Raw genomic sequence first — 16,974 nt, 5'->3', positions numbered from 1 at the left:
ACTAGGATCCGTGAGCTTTTGCGATAGCGCGCACAAACTGGGACGGATTAGCAGGATCACTTGAGCGTCCTCCTATTTTTATTTTGCTGAAGGGGAGCAAGTTACGTGAACACCTCGACGAGGCTGAAGAATTTGAGCATGTTATTTGAATAAAGTAGTGTCGACAGGATTCCTATTACTAAAGGAATAATTTTCTGCATACAATCTATAGAGTTCTTGCAGACCTCCCCGTGACTGTACTTTTCCCCAGTGGGACTCGAACGTTTACACCATGTCTCGCTTGCTTCGTTGTTCCCAGATATTTAGATGCATCTACCACCTGGATTATCACTACCTGAACAGACCGTGCTGTACCGTCTGTGGTTAGGCGTTGCATTTACCAACTCTTAAGCCTTCATCTTTGGAATGGCCAACAGCCCCACGTGTGACGCATGCAGATGTGAAGAAACGCTCAAACACATTATCTGCGTCGGCCCGCTCTATGGTGCCAAGACGCAAGTGATGTGCATAATGATGAACCATTTGGGCAGTCGTTCACTATCCGAACTGAAAGATCTAGGCCACTTCTCCCAAAGAACATCCGCGCAGAAGGTATTATTCACGCTATTAAGATCCCTGCGGTCTACCGGAATTCACGATATACTTCAACGCCACTCCCTATCGCGCTATTGTGTAAGCGGTTTGTTTGTGACCATCTCTCTCTCTCCCTTCCACTCTCTTTCTCTTTTTATCCCCCTACTCCCCCACCCACGTGCAGGGTAGCCAACCGGAACTACCTCTGGTTAACTTCTCTGCCTTCCTTTGCATCCTTTCTCTCTCTCTCTCCCTCTTGTAGACCGCACTGGCCTTGTCATACATCTTTTCGAACTATGCAAAGCCTGTATACTACATAAAAGCAAAAGTCTCCAAGAAGGATATTTTCTTTGAGTTATCGATATCCAGAGAATTGCAAAACGAAATATATGCACGTTAGTCCAAAGAATGTATAAGACCAGAAGTCCACTGGTTGTGTATAGGTAGACTTCGTAGGAAAAATATTTGGATACTTTCTATTGACTGCAATGAGTGACATGCACACAAAAGTACAAAACATAAGTTTATCTATCTTAATCCACATGAACTAGCAGTACTCCAAACTGGCGTAGCCCAAGGAACACAGATATTATTGGACAAGTTTTACTCTTGAGTGGCAAGCACACCTGTAGAACCGGGGTCTATGCTGGGCACTACTGTTTCAGAGAGCGGCGCAAAGGAAGGAAGGAAGGAAAAAGTGGAGAAGGAAAGGTAGGGAGGTTAACCAGTATGGCTTAACCGGTTTGCTACCCTACACATGGGAGAGGGATGGGGGAGAATAAAGATGGGGAAGGGGGAGAGGGAGAGAGAGCACATATCACAGCACACACACATCGTCCGTTGGAGTCCATCATTCTGGCATGGTACGCGACGTCACTCTCACAGCCGCTTGTCCAATCCCGTCTCTTTCAAAAACCGAAGTAGTCCCTTTGTCGCCTTCACCTGCGATATCTTCTGTCGGCGGCATGTGAAAATCGTGTCAAGCGACAATAGTCTACTGCCAAGGCGCGCTAGAACAGATGCCAGGGACTGTCGCTGAACGTTATAGTCAGGACAGTCGCACAGAACATGTTCCAGCGTCTCCTCGCAAAGACAGGCATTACAGAGATCGTTGTCGACCATTCCAATGCGGAAGGAGTAAGATTTGGTGAAAGCCACCCCCAGCCATAAGCGATAAAGCAGAGTCGCCTCTCTTCGACGCAGTCCAGTTGGCATATAGAGATGCATCAAAGAGGGCAGGTGGTATTGACGGTTGCTCTGGGTGGTCTGGCTGTTTGGTGTGCACCATAGAGATAGCGTGATCTCATGTGCAAGCAGTCGAAGTCTGCTAGCTGCGTCGGATCGTGAAAGCGGTATGGCCTCTTCTTGTGCGTCTTCAAGAGCTGCCCGAACGGCATTATCGGCGTCTTCATTTCCAGTGACGCCGCAGTGACTTGGCAGCCACTGAAATGTCACATGGTGTCCTTTCTCCTGTGATGTATGGAGTAGGCATCTAATATCGAATACGAGCTGTTCGAATGGCCCGCGATGCAGAGCTGATAGTACAGATTGTAGGGCTGCCTTTGAATCGCTGAAGATTGACCATTGCCGAGGTGGCTCCCGATTGACGACACGAAGTGCAGCGCGAAGAGCAGCTAGTTCAGCAGATGTCGATGTTGTTGGGTGGTCAGTCCTAAAGCTGATGGTAATAGCTTTTGCTGGGACAACCACAGCACCGGACGAACACTGGATGTTTGTGGAACCATCGGTATAAATGTGTTCCCTGTCCGCGTACCTCTCGTGCAGAAGAAGCAGAGACAGTTGTTTGAGCACAGGCGACGACAGTTCAGACTTTTTTCCGATTCCTGGTACACTGAGATGGACTGTAGGGCTGATAAGACACCAAGGGGGTATCGATGGTTTAGATGCAGCGGTGAAGCCCGATGGCAGTTTGTCGTTGTATTTGATGATAGTTTTAGCGAATGATGATTGGTGCCTGTCCGAAGGTAGTGCTGCAAGGTGGTGATAGGTGGCACGTGCAAAATGTCTGATGTGCGTTCTCAGGGCTTCCACCGTAATGTGAGTTCGCATTGGATGGTCCCGAGCAATCGCAATAGTTGCCTCTGTTGAGGTGCATCTGGGCAAACCAAGGCAGACTCTGAGTGCTTGAGCTTGTGCTGCCTGCAGACTACGAATATTTGTCTTGTAGGTGTTGGTCAGTACAGGTAGACTATATCTTAGAAAACCGAGAAAGAGAGCTCTGTAGAGTTTAAGCATTGCGTCTACTGACATCCCCCACGTCTTTCCTGCCAAGTATTGAAACAACTGGGAAGTTGCTGTCAGGCGCCGTTTCATGTAGGCCACGTGCGGGCTCCAACAGAGGTCTCGGTCAATTATTACGCCAAGGAATCTGTGGGTTCGGACATAGGAAATAGTCCGCCCATTGATTGAGATGATATAAGGCGTCATCGGTTTGCGTGTAAATGCTACTAGTGCGCATTTTTCTGGTGATATGCTGAGACCCTGTTTACACAAGTAGTTCGCTGTCAAAGTGGCCGCTCTTTGAAGTCGCGCACGTATCTGAGGACGTGTGACTGCCGAAGTCCAGACACAGATGTCGTCAGCGTATATTGAAATTTTGATGGTAGTTGGCAAGTACTCAGCAAGTCGAACAAGAGCGAGGTTGAATAGCGTCGGGCTGAGAGCACCGCCTTGAGGAACGCCCCTGCTGGTATAGTGTCGCGTAGTTGGGCCATCGTCAGTTAACACAAAGAATGATCTTGCAGATAGGTAGCTTGCAATCCACAAAAAAACTCGACCACCTAGGCCAACCGTCGCAAGGGCGTCGAGAATGGCCTCATGTAATACGTTATCGTATGCCCCTTTCACATCTAGGAATAAAGCTGCATATAAACGCTTACGGGACTTTTCGTGCTGGACATAGGAAACGAGATCAACTACATTGTCGATAGAAGAGCGGTCACGTCGGAAACCAGCCATGGAAATCGGATAAATCTTGTAGTATTCAAGGTACCATTCCAGGCGTCCAAGGATCATCCGTTCCATTATCTTTCCTACACAGCTGGCCAGCGCTATTGGGCGGTAAGAGGTGAGTTCTAATGGGGATTTGCCCTGCTTTAAGAGTGGCACCAGGCGGCTTACTTTCCATTCGTCAGGAACACTTCCATCCTGCCATGAGGAGTTGTAAAGGCTCAACAACTCTATCAGTGCGGACTCTCCGAGATAGCACAAGGCCCGGTATGATATACCATCCGGACCCGGAGATGATGAGCGCCTGCAGAGAGCTAGAGCCGCTTCGAGCTCCTCCATTGTAAAAGGAAGGTCCATGCGGCCATCACGTGAATTGGGGACGTCAGCTCGGGCTAGAGGATCTGGACGAGTAGCTTGGTCTCCGATCCGCGCACAAAAGTCTTCTGCGACATCGATGTCTTGCCGCCCTTGGAAAAGCGCTAGCGCCTTGAATGGGAAACGCCGTTCCGGAAGGCAACGCAGACCTTGCACCGTTTTCCATATGTGAGACAGTGGCTTGCGGGGGTCGAGTTTCTGGCAAAACGTTGCCCAACGTTCCGACGCTAATCTATCCATACGACGCTGAATCTTCTTTTGCATCCTCCTGGCTGCCCTAAGGTCATGAATTGATTTTGTACGCCGATATCGACGTTCCGCCCGGCGACGAAGCGCTCGAAGGCGCTCTAATTCAATGTCGAAGTCATTCCGCGTGGAAGAGGTCGTCATCATGCGAGTGGCGTTTTGCATCGTCATTTTAATCGTTTGCTCTAACCCTGATGGTAGGCTCTCGCGGCAGGCATCTTCCATCTCAGATTTGAAGTTGGCCCATTGAATCGTCCGAATGGTATTCCGTAAGCCTGATCTAGACGACAAGCCTTTGATGTTCAGATAGGTGGGAATGTGGTCACTCCCATGTGTCTCAATGTCTGGAAACCACTTCACACATCTGGCGAGAGAGTTGGAGACGAAAGCAAGGTCGAGGCAGCTGCCGTATGTCACGCCGCGAAGAAAGGTGGGGCTACCATCGTTCAGGAGAGTAAGGCCATAGTTGTGGGCGATGCTTGCTAATCTTCGTCCTCTTGCATTTGTCCGTGTACTTCCCCATGCTGGATGGTGTGCATTGAAATCTCCTATGATGACCCATGAGAGCGGCGCAAAAATTTGCGACGGAATATATACGCCGCCACTGTATTCATCATTCGACTGATTGAACGATTGATTGATTGCAAATTTTGGCAACAATTATTTCGCCGGCGTCTCTTCTACAATCTAATGCAAGATGTCAGATGAAGTGCACCTTTACAGCTGTTACGTAGTTTGCTACCGCACGCAGGGCAGTCATATGCAGCAATAAAAGCGACCAAAAAAGAAGCCACAGGGCTACTTGGCACACGCAGCCACAGTCACAGCGTCAGATATAAGAGTGTCTGCATAGGAGATTGTCGTAAACTGCTGAATTTACTAGAGGATCTTCGCGGCGAAGTCTCCGTGCGTCGTTTTCACGAGAAGGAACTGAACCGCCCGCACGGCATAAACGGTGAGCTGCGGCTTGCGCTGCTCTCTTCACAGCGGTCTTCTGAGCGCGCCGTTGCCTAGTTGCAGCCGCGCGCGTAGCTCTACTATTCGCTTCTTCAGTAGCGGTTCGTACCTTGCAAGGAGACGCCATAACATGCACCGAAGAGTACACACAGGTACCGTGACTACGCGGCGCACATGTCACATCCCTAGACATGTGGAATGACATGATGCAACTGCTACCTCTCGTGACACCTGGTAGAATAGTATCCAACTGCAATGCAAACTTTGCGCGTGTCGACGCTAGGCCGCGGCCATCTCACATCGCGAGACAAGTGGCACGATACGATGCAACTGCTACATAGCATGCCACCTAGAGCAATAATATGAAACTGCAATGCAAAGGGTGCTCGTATCGACGCTACACGGCACGCATCTCACATCGCGTGTAATCGCGTGACTCCTCGCGTGCTAGGACGCCTGTACAGGTCATGTTTCCCCAGCAGCTATCAAGCGCTGGCTTGGTGCAGTGGTAGAGTACTTGACTCCCGCGCAGAAGGCCCGAGTTTTATCCAAGCGGGAACTGAGAATTTTTTTTTTCATTCCTGGCGATGGCTGCGACGCACACCGGAGGCGGCGGCGGGCAAAATGGCCACTCGGAACAGCTATTGGATTGAGCCCATACCAGCTTACACTGTAATAAATATGGCACTTTCCGCATAGCCTCAGTTTGGTGAACCCGTCGCGGTTGCTTAGCGGCTACGGTGTTGCGCTGCTAAGCACAAAGTCACGGGATCAAATATCCACCATCCCGGTGACGAAATGCGAAAACACCCGTGGTCCCGTGCATTCGAGGCACGTTAAGATCGCCTGGTGGACTAAATTAATCCGGAGTCCTCCACTACGGCGTGCCTCATAATCAAATCGTGGTTTTGGCTCCTAAGATCCCAGAATTCAATTCCATTCGGTTTGTTGTCAAAGAAAACAGCCTTCTAGCATGCCCAAGAAATCATTTCCGCCAAAAAGAAATATATCGAGAAAGGAAGACTCCGCTCTCATATCGCCCAATATGCTGTTGGGCTACTTGCCAATAGGTTCCTATCGATAACAGGGCTAAATATACGGACATGGGAACAGGCGTCTTCTTATTCCTCTTCAATTCATGGCTGCGGTCACACGGAGCGTCAACGGAAATGAACAGAATGGGTCAGCAGGCGTCTGAAGCACTACTTTCAAATCTGAAGGCGAATTGTTGTATTAGAGTGCTTGCCCTCGCAATTAAAGCTCGCCAATATGACCCATCTAATAAAATTCGACGGTGTGTGTGTGCGTGTGCTCGCCTGCGTGCTCCTGTCTCAGGAATTTCTGCTTGGAAGGAAATACCACTCGGCTGTTGCCGAGTGGTATTACTTCCAAGCAGAAATAAATAAATAAATAAATAAATAAATAAATAAATAAATAAATAAATAAATAAATAAATAAATTTGTTGTCAAACACAAATTAATCTTGCAGGTAACAAAAAAAAAACGAGTTAATGAGTCTCTTCCACGTAGGATTGGAACGCGCGAATAATTGTCAGCTGCACCATATCCCTGTACGCGTGCACCACGTCTCAGAGCAGCAATTTTCTTCTAAAAACGAGAGTACACCGAATCCTCCCGTATCAGACCGCCCATGTGGTAACAAAACTGGTTATAACGTCTCCTCTATGTTGGTCCTTCAAGCAGTGCTTTGCAGGAGCGCAAACAATGTTCCTGCTAGTGCTTTCCGTCCTCCCTCTCCTTTCTGTAGTTATTTGTATCTTTTCATTTCTTAACGTCCTTCCCCTCGCGTAGGGTAGCAAACCGAACGCGCCTCTGGTTCACCCAACGCCAACTAGACAATGTATCGCTGGTTGACCTCCTTTTCTTTCCTTCCCCCTCCTCCTCTTCCTCCTCCTCCTCCTCCTCCTCCTCCTCCAAGCTATGCTTGATAGCCAGTTACACTGCCGAAAGCTTCTCATGACAAACATCTCCGCAGTGCGTGGAATCTGCCGATTATTTTCCCTTTTATTACATCGTTCTGCCGTTCGCCCGTCGTCAGCAACAAGAACATACGATTTCCTGCACAGGACCCATAATCCCTGCAAGTAAGCTTCATGCCAGAAGACTTCACAACTTAGCAAGCGCTTTTGCCGGAGTAGCTCAGCGTATACCGCACGGCGCTGCTGCGCTCGAGGTCGCGGGCTCGAATCCCGGCTGCCGAGTGGGCGCATTCCGATGAGGATGAAATGGAAGAACAACCGCGCACCTTGCATAGGGTGTACGGGAAAGAATCCCGGGTGGTGAAAATCAATCCGAAGTCCCCCACTACGGCGTGCCTCGTAATCAGGTCGTGGTTTCGCCACGCAAAACCTCAGAAATTAATTTAAAATTTAACGTAGCAAGCGCGCTCCAAAGAGCATGAAACACGTAAGCGTCCGGTGCATAAGCAAATACTGCCTCTCTTTGCAATAATTACTATCCGCAAAGTAACTGCCTCATTAACGTTACGGCACGCAAGAAGGTGTAACTACATCAAGCTAAGAGCGCTGTGCTCGCCTAAAAGCAAAACTACGGTGAGACAATACAAAAAAATAAAACTCACCCATATGAACCCCGAAAATTGTAACGCTGTTCCCCAAAGGGCCTTCCCTCCTCGGGCGATCTTACGCTCCGCCACCCCGTCCGCATAATTCACCATTTATATTCACAAGTTCCTTCAACCGCGTTGAAAAGAGGAGGAGAGAAAATTACTTGGAAGGAAACAAGAAAAACGCGATTGCTGAGGGCAAAAGGCGCTTGTGTGCATATTAGCGCAATCAACTAAGAGGAAAAGGAGAGAGCGGAATAACAGCGCAGCCGACGCCCCGACCGCCATGCTTCACCTCTGTGCTGGCAGCGTTTTGTTTGTAGCTTCGAATAAAGTGCACGCGGCCTCTCTGGTGGCGGTGCGGGTCGTAATATGACGAAGAAAAAGAGAGCGGAAAGAATGAAATAAAAGGCGTGGAGGTTAAGCATGTGATGAGGTGGGTTCGCTGTTCTGCACAAGGGGAAAAGGAGGAAGAGAAGGAAGAAAATAACCAAGAGTTTATGTGCACTGGAGTCAGCGATGTACTTGAAGTTATCAGCGTTGTCACTGACCGCTGCTCTGTATATGGTTGGCTTCGGTAATCGCAGCAGCGTTCTTGTGGCCTCCTGCAGCTGCGATCTGCGAGACTATAGTCACAAGGGGCTCTACAATGGGAAAAGATCTGTACATGGCTTATTTAGAGCCATGTTTGAGTTGTTACATGGTGTCTGGGATGGATCGCGCTGCCTGCACGCTGCTTTCGATCTTGGAGGCCATGGTTATCTTGGCGAGGAAAGAGTCTGCCTCTGACGCGCGAGGATGGTGTTGAAAAATCGGTAGCAGAAATGCAGTGTACGCGAAAGAGCAAAAGTCGTTGTAGGCCGCCTTGTTATATATATATATATATATATATATATATGAGGGGGGATACGATAATCTGAAGTGGACGCGTCTCGCGTATGTCTTAATAATTCCAGGTAAGAAAATCAAGCTGGTGTCTGCATTCATTGTCATACGGTTGTCCGTCGAGCATTTTGAAAGATTGGCGGTGCGAGAGCGTGTGAAAGCATCGTCTTTCTGGCTTCCAGAGATCTCGCAGATTCGGAAACTAACTTTCTTCGCTATCGTCGCATATTCGTTGTACGGCAGTAAATTACCGTAAGATGACATGCAGTTTATTGTAAAGCGTTTAGGCGATTGGCTACCAGGCTTTCACGACGATTGTAATTATCAGCATCAGCCGGACTAAGCTCGCTGCAGCACCAGCGCCAAGTGCACTATACTAACAGTTGACATTTGCCCGCCGTGAAAAATATATAAAGCTTATAAATTTCTTGAACTTGCCACTATACCCAATTCTGTGCTGCGCCTTCCGCGTTTCCTTTTCTTTTTACCCACTGTTCTTTTTTTTTGTTCTTTTCTTTTTTGCTGTTGTTTTTGTTTTTAGGCGTTCGCTGAGATGAAATCAAGAGTTTGGCTGCTAAAGAACGCTCCATCTCACCATCATAGCTGATATCAAAGCACTAAAACAGAACAAGAATATATAGATATAAATGGATAGAAATGTATAATCATTGTTGTGATTGCTGAGAAGCAGAAAAAAAGCCCTCGCTGCATACCCATAGCATGAAGCAGCGTTGCAAATATACACAGATTGTGCGTAATGCAGAGCCAAATTATGTCCTGTGACAAGCGTGAGACGTCTCCAATCGTGATGAAGTAGTTGATTTCACAACAATGTGCATAGAAGCCACTGGGGTAAAATAGTAACTTGTTTCGCGTGGGCTGTGACGTGCCGTAACATGAAAACCAAATTGCGCGAAAGCATGGAGACCCGTTTCGCGTAGAACCCGCGAGAGCGACAGGTTGCTCTTGCATCTAATCGATGGCTAATGGGCAAGTCATCTCACAAGTTTGCAAAATGCCTTGCTCTTTAGCCATCGCCCATAGCCGTCAGGTTGGTCGGCACACAACAGCCATGAGCGTAATTTCACGAACTATCCTTGCACAGGGATGCACACGAACTATCCTTGCACCGAAGTAGATGATAATCATCCGCCAGAAAGGAAATTAGGAATTTTATACAGTCAAGACAGGTACTTCAGCCTCAGTGTGCAGACGTAGCAGCGAAACACTTCTGTTATTAGACATGGTCGGCCTATGTTAGAATCTTGGTTATAGTGACGACAGGTGTCAGTGCAGCACCGGCTCGAAATCCCCGGAATGAAACTTCCTCCACTCAAGAAAGATTCTCCCCTCTCGTGTCCAAGTTTTACGTTCGCTTTATTAGTCTAAATATGTCCAACCAACTAGACCAAGCGTGCACCCTGGTTAAATTGGCCCTTAGTCACTCTATCGAAGTAGAGCAAGGCATTTGAAGTAAAAATAGGCTATTTCAGAAATACTTTGCCGCAGAAAAGTACTTTGGTGTGTTCAGCAGACGCAGCGTTATTGGCAATCAAACGCTGTCTTAGCTGTGGTCCCGTTCCTTCTTCAATGCATTGCACTGCGAAGGCTACGGCGCAGTGGGGCGTGCCACTGAAATGCCACCGTGGCGCGTAGTTCAAATTTAATTTTGGATGCTGATGTAGACATCGCGACTTCTGGTTTTCGTGTCTACAACGCACTAAACGTAAGCCAAACGCGTTTGTCCTCAGCGGGCCGGAGTGCGCTTAGCTACTGGACTCGTGGCGGCGCCCTGTGGCGGTCGCAGTATCTACGCTACGTTTCGGACCGCAACTACCAATAGCAGCCGCGTATGGACATCTGCTTTATTATGAAATAAAGCGTCCAGAAGAGAATGAGGAGCAGATTTCTGTTGAAAATAGAGAGCTTGAGAGAGAGGTGACTTCGAGCTCTGCTTGCGAGTTCCAAGTACCGCGTGCGACAGCAAAACTTGGCTGAAATGTCCGCGGCAGAGCATGCTACCCGTTGACTATGTTATTTCACCAAGCCCGAGGGGTGGCTCAAGGCCCCTTTAGGCAGCAAGGAGACGTGGAGGATAAGTCCAGGTTTGTGCAGCTGAAGAATAGGTTTTTTAGGCAATGAGCACGGAGCGGGATTAAGAGGAAAGAGAAATGGGTAGGTGTCGTGGTGACGAGAAAGCGATCATTGCAATGCGCAAGATCGCAAAGTCACCGTACTGGATGTGATCATGTGTCTGCACCCAATAATCTGTTATTTTGCACATGTAAAGAGTGAAAGCAGCAGCAGTTTAGGTTTTATACGTGGTGAACTTTTTTTTAGGGGAAAAGGATGTGACTGTTAGTGTCAAGTTAGTGTCGATGTTAATGTCTTGTTAGGGTGGATGTTAATGTTCACTGTCGAGCGTTACTATGCAACTTGACTTCGACATGTCCTACGACTATAACACGTGACAATTGGTTAGGTCCTTTAGGTCCTAAAGGTCCTAGGTCCTTTAGGTCCGCTAGGTCCACTACCTTTTCTACTTTTTGACTCCTGGGTCGTTCAACGTGATCAAGTCCCTCATCCTTCCCCTCTTCCCCTTCCCCCAATGCCGAGTAGCTGGCTAGAGGAATATACCTCAGGCCGACTTCTCTGCATTTCGTATCATTAAATTTCTATCTCTCTCTCTCTCAGACATCAAATACTGTACCCTGCAATTATGCGGCCGAACTCGATAAAACCATAACATGCTTTGTTTCGGCTCGGCGCAGGTGTGCTGGACGTCGTGGTCACCGAGGGGCGACTTCTGTCGGACAGCAAGAAGACGCGGTACGTGCTTCAGGGCGAGGGCGCCACGCTTCTCTGCACCTTCATGCTGTGGCCCGGCGAAGACTTGCGGCGCGTCCTCTGGTTCAACAACGGCGCCGATGTCTACATGTGCCGCAAGGGACGCAGTCCGAGGCGTCCAACCTGTTCGACAAGCGCGTCGACCTGAGCGACCGGTCGCCGTCGTTCATCTCCATCCTCAGCGCATACATGTCGGTGAAGGGAAACTACACGTGCAAGGTCGAGACGGATCAGGGCACTTCGCAGAACGACTTCTTCCTCACCGTCATCGTAGGTGGGTCTTGAAGCTGCCGGGATGTGGTGCCTTTTGCTTTCATATATTTAGGTGCATATTTCTTTCGCTGAAGATAGGAGGAAGACGAAGTGCTTCTCTTGCGGAACACATCTCGCCCATCTCTGCGCGTTTCTGGCCTTCTCACTGCATTTGTGGGGTCTACCGCCCCCTACATCGCGGTGATGGATGTACAGCACCCCGAGGACCCCCACAGTGCCCGTTCACTCGCGGACATCGGTTTGAGAAAGCGAGGAAATACATCGAGTGATAGCGAGGGCACAGAGTTGTACTCCACATCAGGTGACGAGTTTTTGGAAGACAGCTTTCGACTTGTCCAGTACCGCAAGGCCAAACGAAGAATTCTCAACGGATCTTCGGCATCCAGCTCGAACACCGTGAAAAGTGCGCCTCAACGATGGCCTCACTGCATCCTGTTTGTGCCACAGAAAGGTACTGACGACCTACGCGTCCTCGAAAGGCAAGCACTCTCCATATATATAGAAAGCACCGTGCTGAAGGAGATCAAGGTTGTCGGTATAAATTCTAGGTGAAACATCATATCAATCAATGTGATGAACCCGAGCGCGCTGAAGATATTACAGCATGTTAGGCAATGGGCAACATCAAGGTCCGCTCCATCGTTTCAGCGAATGGTGCCACAATTACAAGAGTCACATGTGACATTGACGATGAAATATATAACACAGACCTCCCAGTTCTCATAAAACCAGCTAGTGAACACAACGTCATTGTGCATGTCGGTCCCCTCGGTAGCGCACGTTGTGTGAGGATAACGTTCAGAGGTGACTGCCTTCCATCCTACGTGAAGGTTGGCCACTTGCGACAGCAGGTTTGACCATTTATTCCGAGACCAATGCAATGCTTCAACTGTCAGTAGATTGGCCATGTGAAAGGTGTTTGCAGAAATTTCGTCGTGTGCCACTCAGAAGACAACTGCAGTGCAACCACGTTGAAGTGCCCTAACTGTCAGGTTGAACACTGCACCTCTTCCAAAGGCTGTCCCCAGATAAAGACAGAAATCACCCTTCTTAAACAAATGATGACAGACAACTCTACCCACAAAGAGCCCGCTGTGAAAGTGCGTCGAAGACGACGTCACCGTCGAAGGACTTCACGACGAAAAATATCAACTTTTCAATAAAAGTCAACTCGTCAAGCAGCACAAATCAGTGGAAGTTTCCAGCACTCCAAACACCGATGTTGGAAGGGAGAAACCTGCCATATCTCTCTCTACAAAGGAATGGCCACCACTTCTACCTACACGACCGGCAGAAGAGCCGCAGAAGAAGCCGCCCCCAGTACAGCAAGATGCTGTATCCGAGGAGTCGCGGAAAACAGATGAGCAAGTGATAGCACTTATTAGGCCTTTAATGAATGCGCTTCGCGAGTTGGTAAAGAACATACACACACCGTCTGCCAGACGTGCGTTTCAAGTACGGGATGCTCTAAGTCCGGTGCTGGCAACCCTTGAGTAGGTCATGGCTCCCCAGCCACTGTCTTTCAGGGATGAGATCTGACAAGCAGTTATTTTTCAGTGGAATGCCCGCTGACTCAGAGCGCGCATTTCCTATTTATGTCGCTTCGTGTATGCCAATAATTTCCCATTATCGTCATTTGCGGGCCGAACTTATCGCACCCGATCGGGATTTCTGGATATGAATCGTTTATGTCGTCAACTGTTTATGAAAACAGTAAGCCTTTGGTGTTTATTCGTCGTGACCTCACCTACATTCATCAGCCTGTACCACCTAATGACAATAATCAATATATATGCCTAAACGTAAGGAAAAAGAATTTGACCTTTACTTTTCTGGGCGCCTACTTATCTCCGTCAAGTTGATTTGACCACAAAAGACTACGAGACGTTCATTCCTCAATTCTCTATCCCTGGGTCATCATTGGAGATTTCAACGCGCATCATACACTCAGGGGAAGTGCGAAGATCAACGCAAGAGGCAGAACTCTGGTATCTTTGGCCTCCAGTAATGAACTTTGGCTTCTGAATGATGGAAGTCCTACGTTCTTACGTGGCTCCACGTACAGCAGCTCTCTTGACTTGGCTTTCGTCTCACGAAGCCTTGTCAGACGAGCAGGGTGGTTTGCAGACATAGAGACGCACGGAAGCGACCATATCCCCACGTAAACCAAGATCAGAGGATTGTCCCCTTCCAAAATACGGGATGCGATCCAAAGAGTGGACTGGCCTAAATTTCCGTCTATTATGGAAGAACACTGTGACGCCAATCCATCTTTCGACTTGGATGAGGCAATCAAGAGCGCGGTGCAAGAAACTATGCGTACTCTCACATGCTCTTCGAAACTGAATGAATTTGATGTGGAACTAGAACGACTTCCAGCAATGCGACGACGTGCTGAACGAAGATACCGACGTACGAAGACAATGGACGATTTACGGACCGCCAGGCGCACGCAAAAGAAGATACAACGCCGGTTAGATAAGCGGGAATCGCAACGTTGGACTGCCTTCTGTGAGTCGCTAGATCCACGGAAGCCTTTATCGCAACTATGGAGAACGGTGCGGGGTCTGCGGACACTCCCCGTACAGCCATTCCCATTAAAGGCGCTTGCTCTCTCTCAAAAGAGATCGGAGGTTGACGTGGCAGAGGATTTCTGCGCCAGATTATCCGACCAACTCACTGTTCCCAACAGTCTATCGCCTTCGAGTCCACCACGTGATAACCGCATGAATCTACAATTCTCAATCCAAAAACTTAAGGCAGCATTAGTTTTGTGTGGCCGTACATCAGCGCCAGAACCTGACGGAATTTCCTACTGAGCTCTGTGTCACCTGGGGGAGCGTGCGAGAGGTGCTCTCCATGAGCTGCACAATGAACCTTAGAGAGATGGCACGCTGGCAACAAGCTAGAAGACAAGTCGCCTTGTTCCACTGTTGATGCCTGGCAAGTCGCAGTTGGAAATCTCATCATATCGTCCGATCGCATTGGCAAGCTGTGCGGGCAAAATAATGGAGAGGATGGCCCTAGGACGCGTGGAGTAGTACTTGGAGAACCAGAACACCTACCCGGATGCCGTGGCGGGCTTTCAACGTGGTCAATCATTGATCGATAACGTCATCGACCTGGTCACCTACATTCAGCATGAGAAATTCCGTAAGCGTCTCTGTGCTTCTTTGTTCCTCGACGTCAAAGGGGCCTACGGCAACGTTACGTATGAAGTCATCCTCTCTGCTCTCGCTGAGATAGGAGTGGGCGGTCGGATGTTTCAATGGATACGGAGCTACCTCTCCATGCGATCCTTTTTTGTAAGCACCGAGGAAGGCCATACTTCTCCACAATATAGTTACCGCAGCGTCCCCCACGGTGGTGTACTCAGCCTTGTGTTATTTAATATAACTCTAATTGCTTTCCTTGAGCACATGCCAAGCACAGTCAGGTTATCAATGTACGCAGATTACATCTGCACATGGAAATCAGAGGAAATGCTTTCGCCACCATAGAAGTTTCTCACTATGTCACCTAGAGGGTAATCTGGCGCCACCGTCTATGGGAGTTTCTTAAGGGGACACCGTGCCGTCGTGGGAATGACGGTATATGTGTCTGCGAGGCTCGTGTTGGCTGATGTTGTAAGAGGCTTCGTCTAAAACGTGGATTTGGCTACACAAAAAACACGTTCTCAAAGTAAAATCTTCGTGAAATGTTTCCATTCACGCATATTACATCTTCACTCACCTACAATGCACAACCAAGCGAAGAAAAACAAGAACAGACGACAAACTGTTTCAAAGCGAGCGCGAACCTTGTCAGCTATCCTCCAACTTTAGCGGCTCGCTGATACTTTTTACGTATTATATAATCGTACACGTAATAACAAGTTCTCATAGTTAAACAAAACATGTTTTTGCGTAATAATAAAGCTAAAACAGCTTTTCACGTGCTGTTTTAGTAGAAAATGAATCATTGTGACAGAGGGAGCGCTACTTGCCAAGCGCGTCTTCAAGGTGTCGTGTCTCTCCGAGAACGATGCCAATCCGAAGTCACAATATACCGGCATTCTCATGCATACCACAGCACAGCAGCGCCAGATTTCCCTCTAGGTAATGTAGTGAGAAACTCTATGTTCGCCACGAACTTGACCAACTGGACGACCAACCGTTATCGGAAAAAATATTTATACACCGTCGAAGGGACCTAACGTCACAGAGGAAGGCCGTGCAAGCACTATTGCACTTTTTGCGATCTACCGGCCTTTGTGAATGCCTTTAACTGGAACGCCTTGTGTGTGTAGGGGGGGGGGGGGGGGTGCGTGTGTGTGCGTGTGTGTGTGTGTGTGTTTTGTTTTTTAGCGTTTTCCACTCTGTCACTTTTCCAACCCCTATCTCCCTTCCCCAGTGTAGGGTAGCAAACCGGAGACTGATATCTGGTTAACCGCCCTGCCTTTCCTCTTCATCTCTCTCTCTCTCTCTTTCTCGCTCTGATTATGAATGCTGCACACGGTACAACCAAACGACCTTATTCGTGCATGTCTGCAGAACATATAGTACAGCGTAGTACATTTGAGTTAGCACCTTTGGGAAAGCTTTGTGTGTGTCGCTAAGAATCAGACGGCATAAGGCGTGTGTAACGTGCGAGAGGGAACAAACAAACGCATGGAGGGTGAATCATTCATTCCTGTGACAACACGGGGTGTCAAATGTGAATTCCATAAAACATACTCTGAAAGCATACTCCCATAACCCATACTCTAACTCGCAGCTAAATAAAAAAAGGTGTAGCTAGGACCCTAAGTACCCGGCCTTTTTTATTTTTTCTGCTACTCTGCAATTAATACTATTAGGTCCGAATCTGTACATTATATGACTACTGCCGTTTATTACGGTGCATGAATCTTATTTTTGCGGCGCGAACGAAGCTATAATGTAGAGTAAATGTCCGGGGAACCTATTGTATACCTTAATCAGGAATGAGAAAGCGAAAGCTAGATTTTTTGCAAAATCGTTGGTTGTACGTTCTGTGAGAAGGAGCATAATTTTGGGCACTAAGGTTCGAGTACCGTTTTATATCAAGCTTGGAGGAAGCTTAATGGGCACACTAAAGATTCATCTTTAGCTTATCGATAACGCGCATCAATGGCACCTATGAAATCAGTAACGAGCAATTCAGTAAAAAGCTAACAGGGCTACAGAGCGTTAAATTGCAGATTTGCTGCGAACTGTCATGCATTCTGAATAACGAGCCTATGGCTGCATCACCATTGCTTA

At 48.3% G+C, this 16,974-nt stretch overlaps 2 protein-coding genes across 8 annotated transcripts in view; one reads left to right on the top strand and one right to left on the bottom strand.

Annotated features, from left to right (window-relative positions):
* Nucleotides 1–16,974, bottom strand: part of LOC135917655 (uncharacterized) — a 597,391-nt gene that overhangs the window by 554,832 nt on the left and 25,585 nt on the right. The gene's annotated exons all lie outside the window — the stretch shown is intronic.
* LOC135917653 (uncharacterized) overlaps nucleotides 1–16,974 on the top strand; it is a 69,055-nt gene that overhangs the window by 38,363 nt on the left and 13,718 nt on the right. For all 3 annotated transcript variants that reach the window (XR_011513982.1, XR_010569367.2, XM_070537232.1), the window contains one exon: nucleotides 11,365–11,714. Coding sequence is in view for 1 of the 3 variants with exons in the window: in XM_070537232.1 (XP_070393333.1) it covers nucleotides 11,365–11,714 (350 nt within the window). In the remaining 2 variants the exon portion in view is untranslated. The remainder of the gene's footprint in view (nucleotides 1–11,364; nucleotides 11,715–16,974) is intronic.

Source organism: Dermacentor albipictus, chromosome 4 (assembly GCF_038994185.2).
Source record: "Dermacentor albipictus isolate Rhodes 1998 colony chromosome 4, USDA_Dalb.pri_finalv2, whole genome shotgun sequence".
In the NCBI taxonomy this organism is placed as follows: Eukaryota; Metazoa; Arthropoda; class Arachnida; order Ixodida; family Ixodidae; genus Dermacentor; species Dermacentor albipictus.
This window is presented reverse-complemented; position numbering and strand designations above follow the sequence as displayed.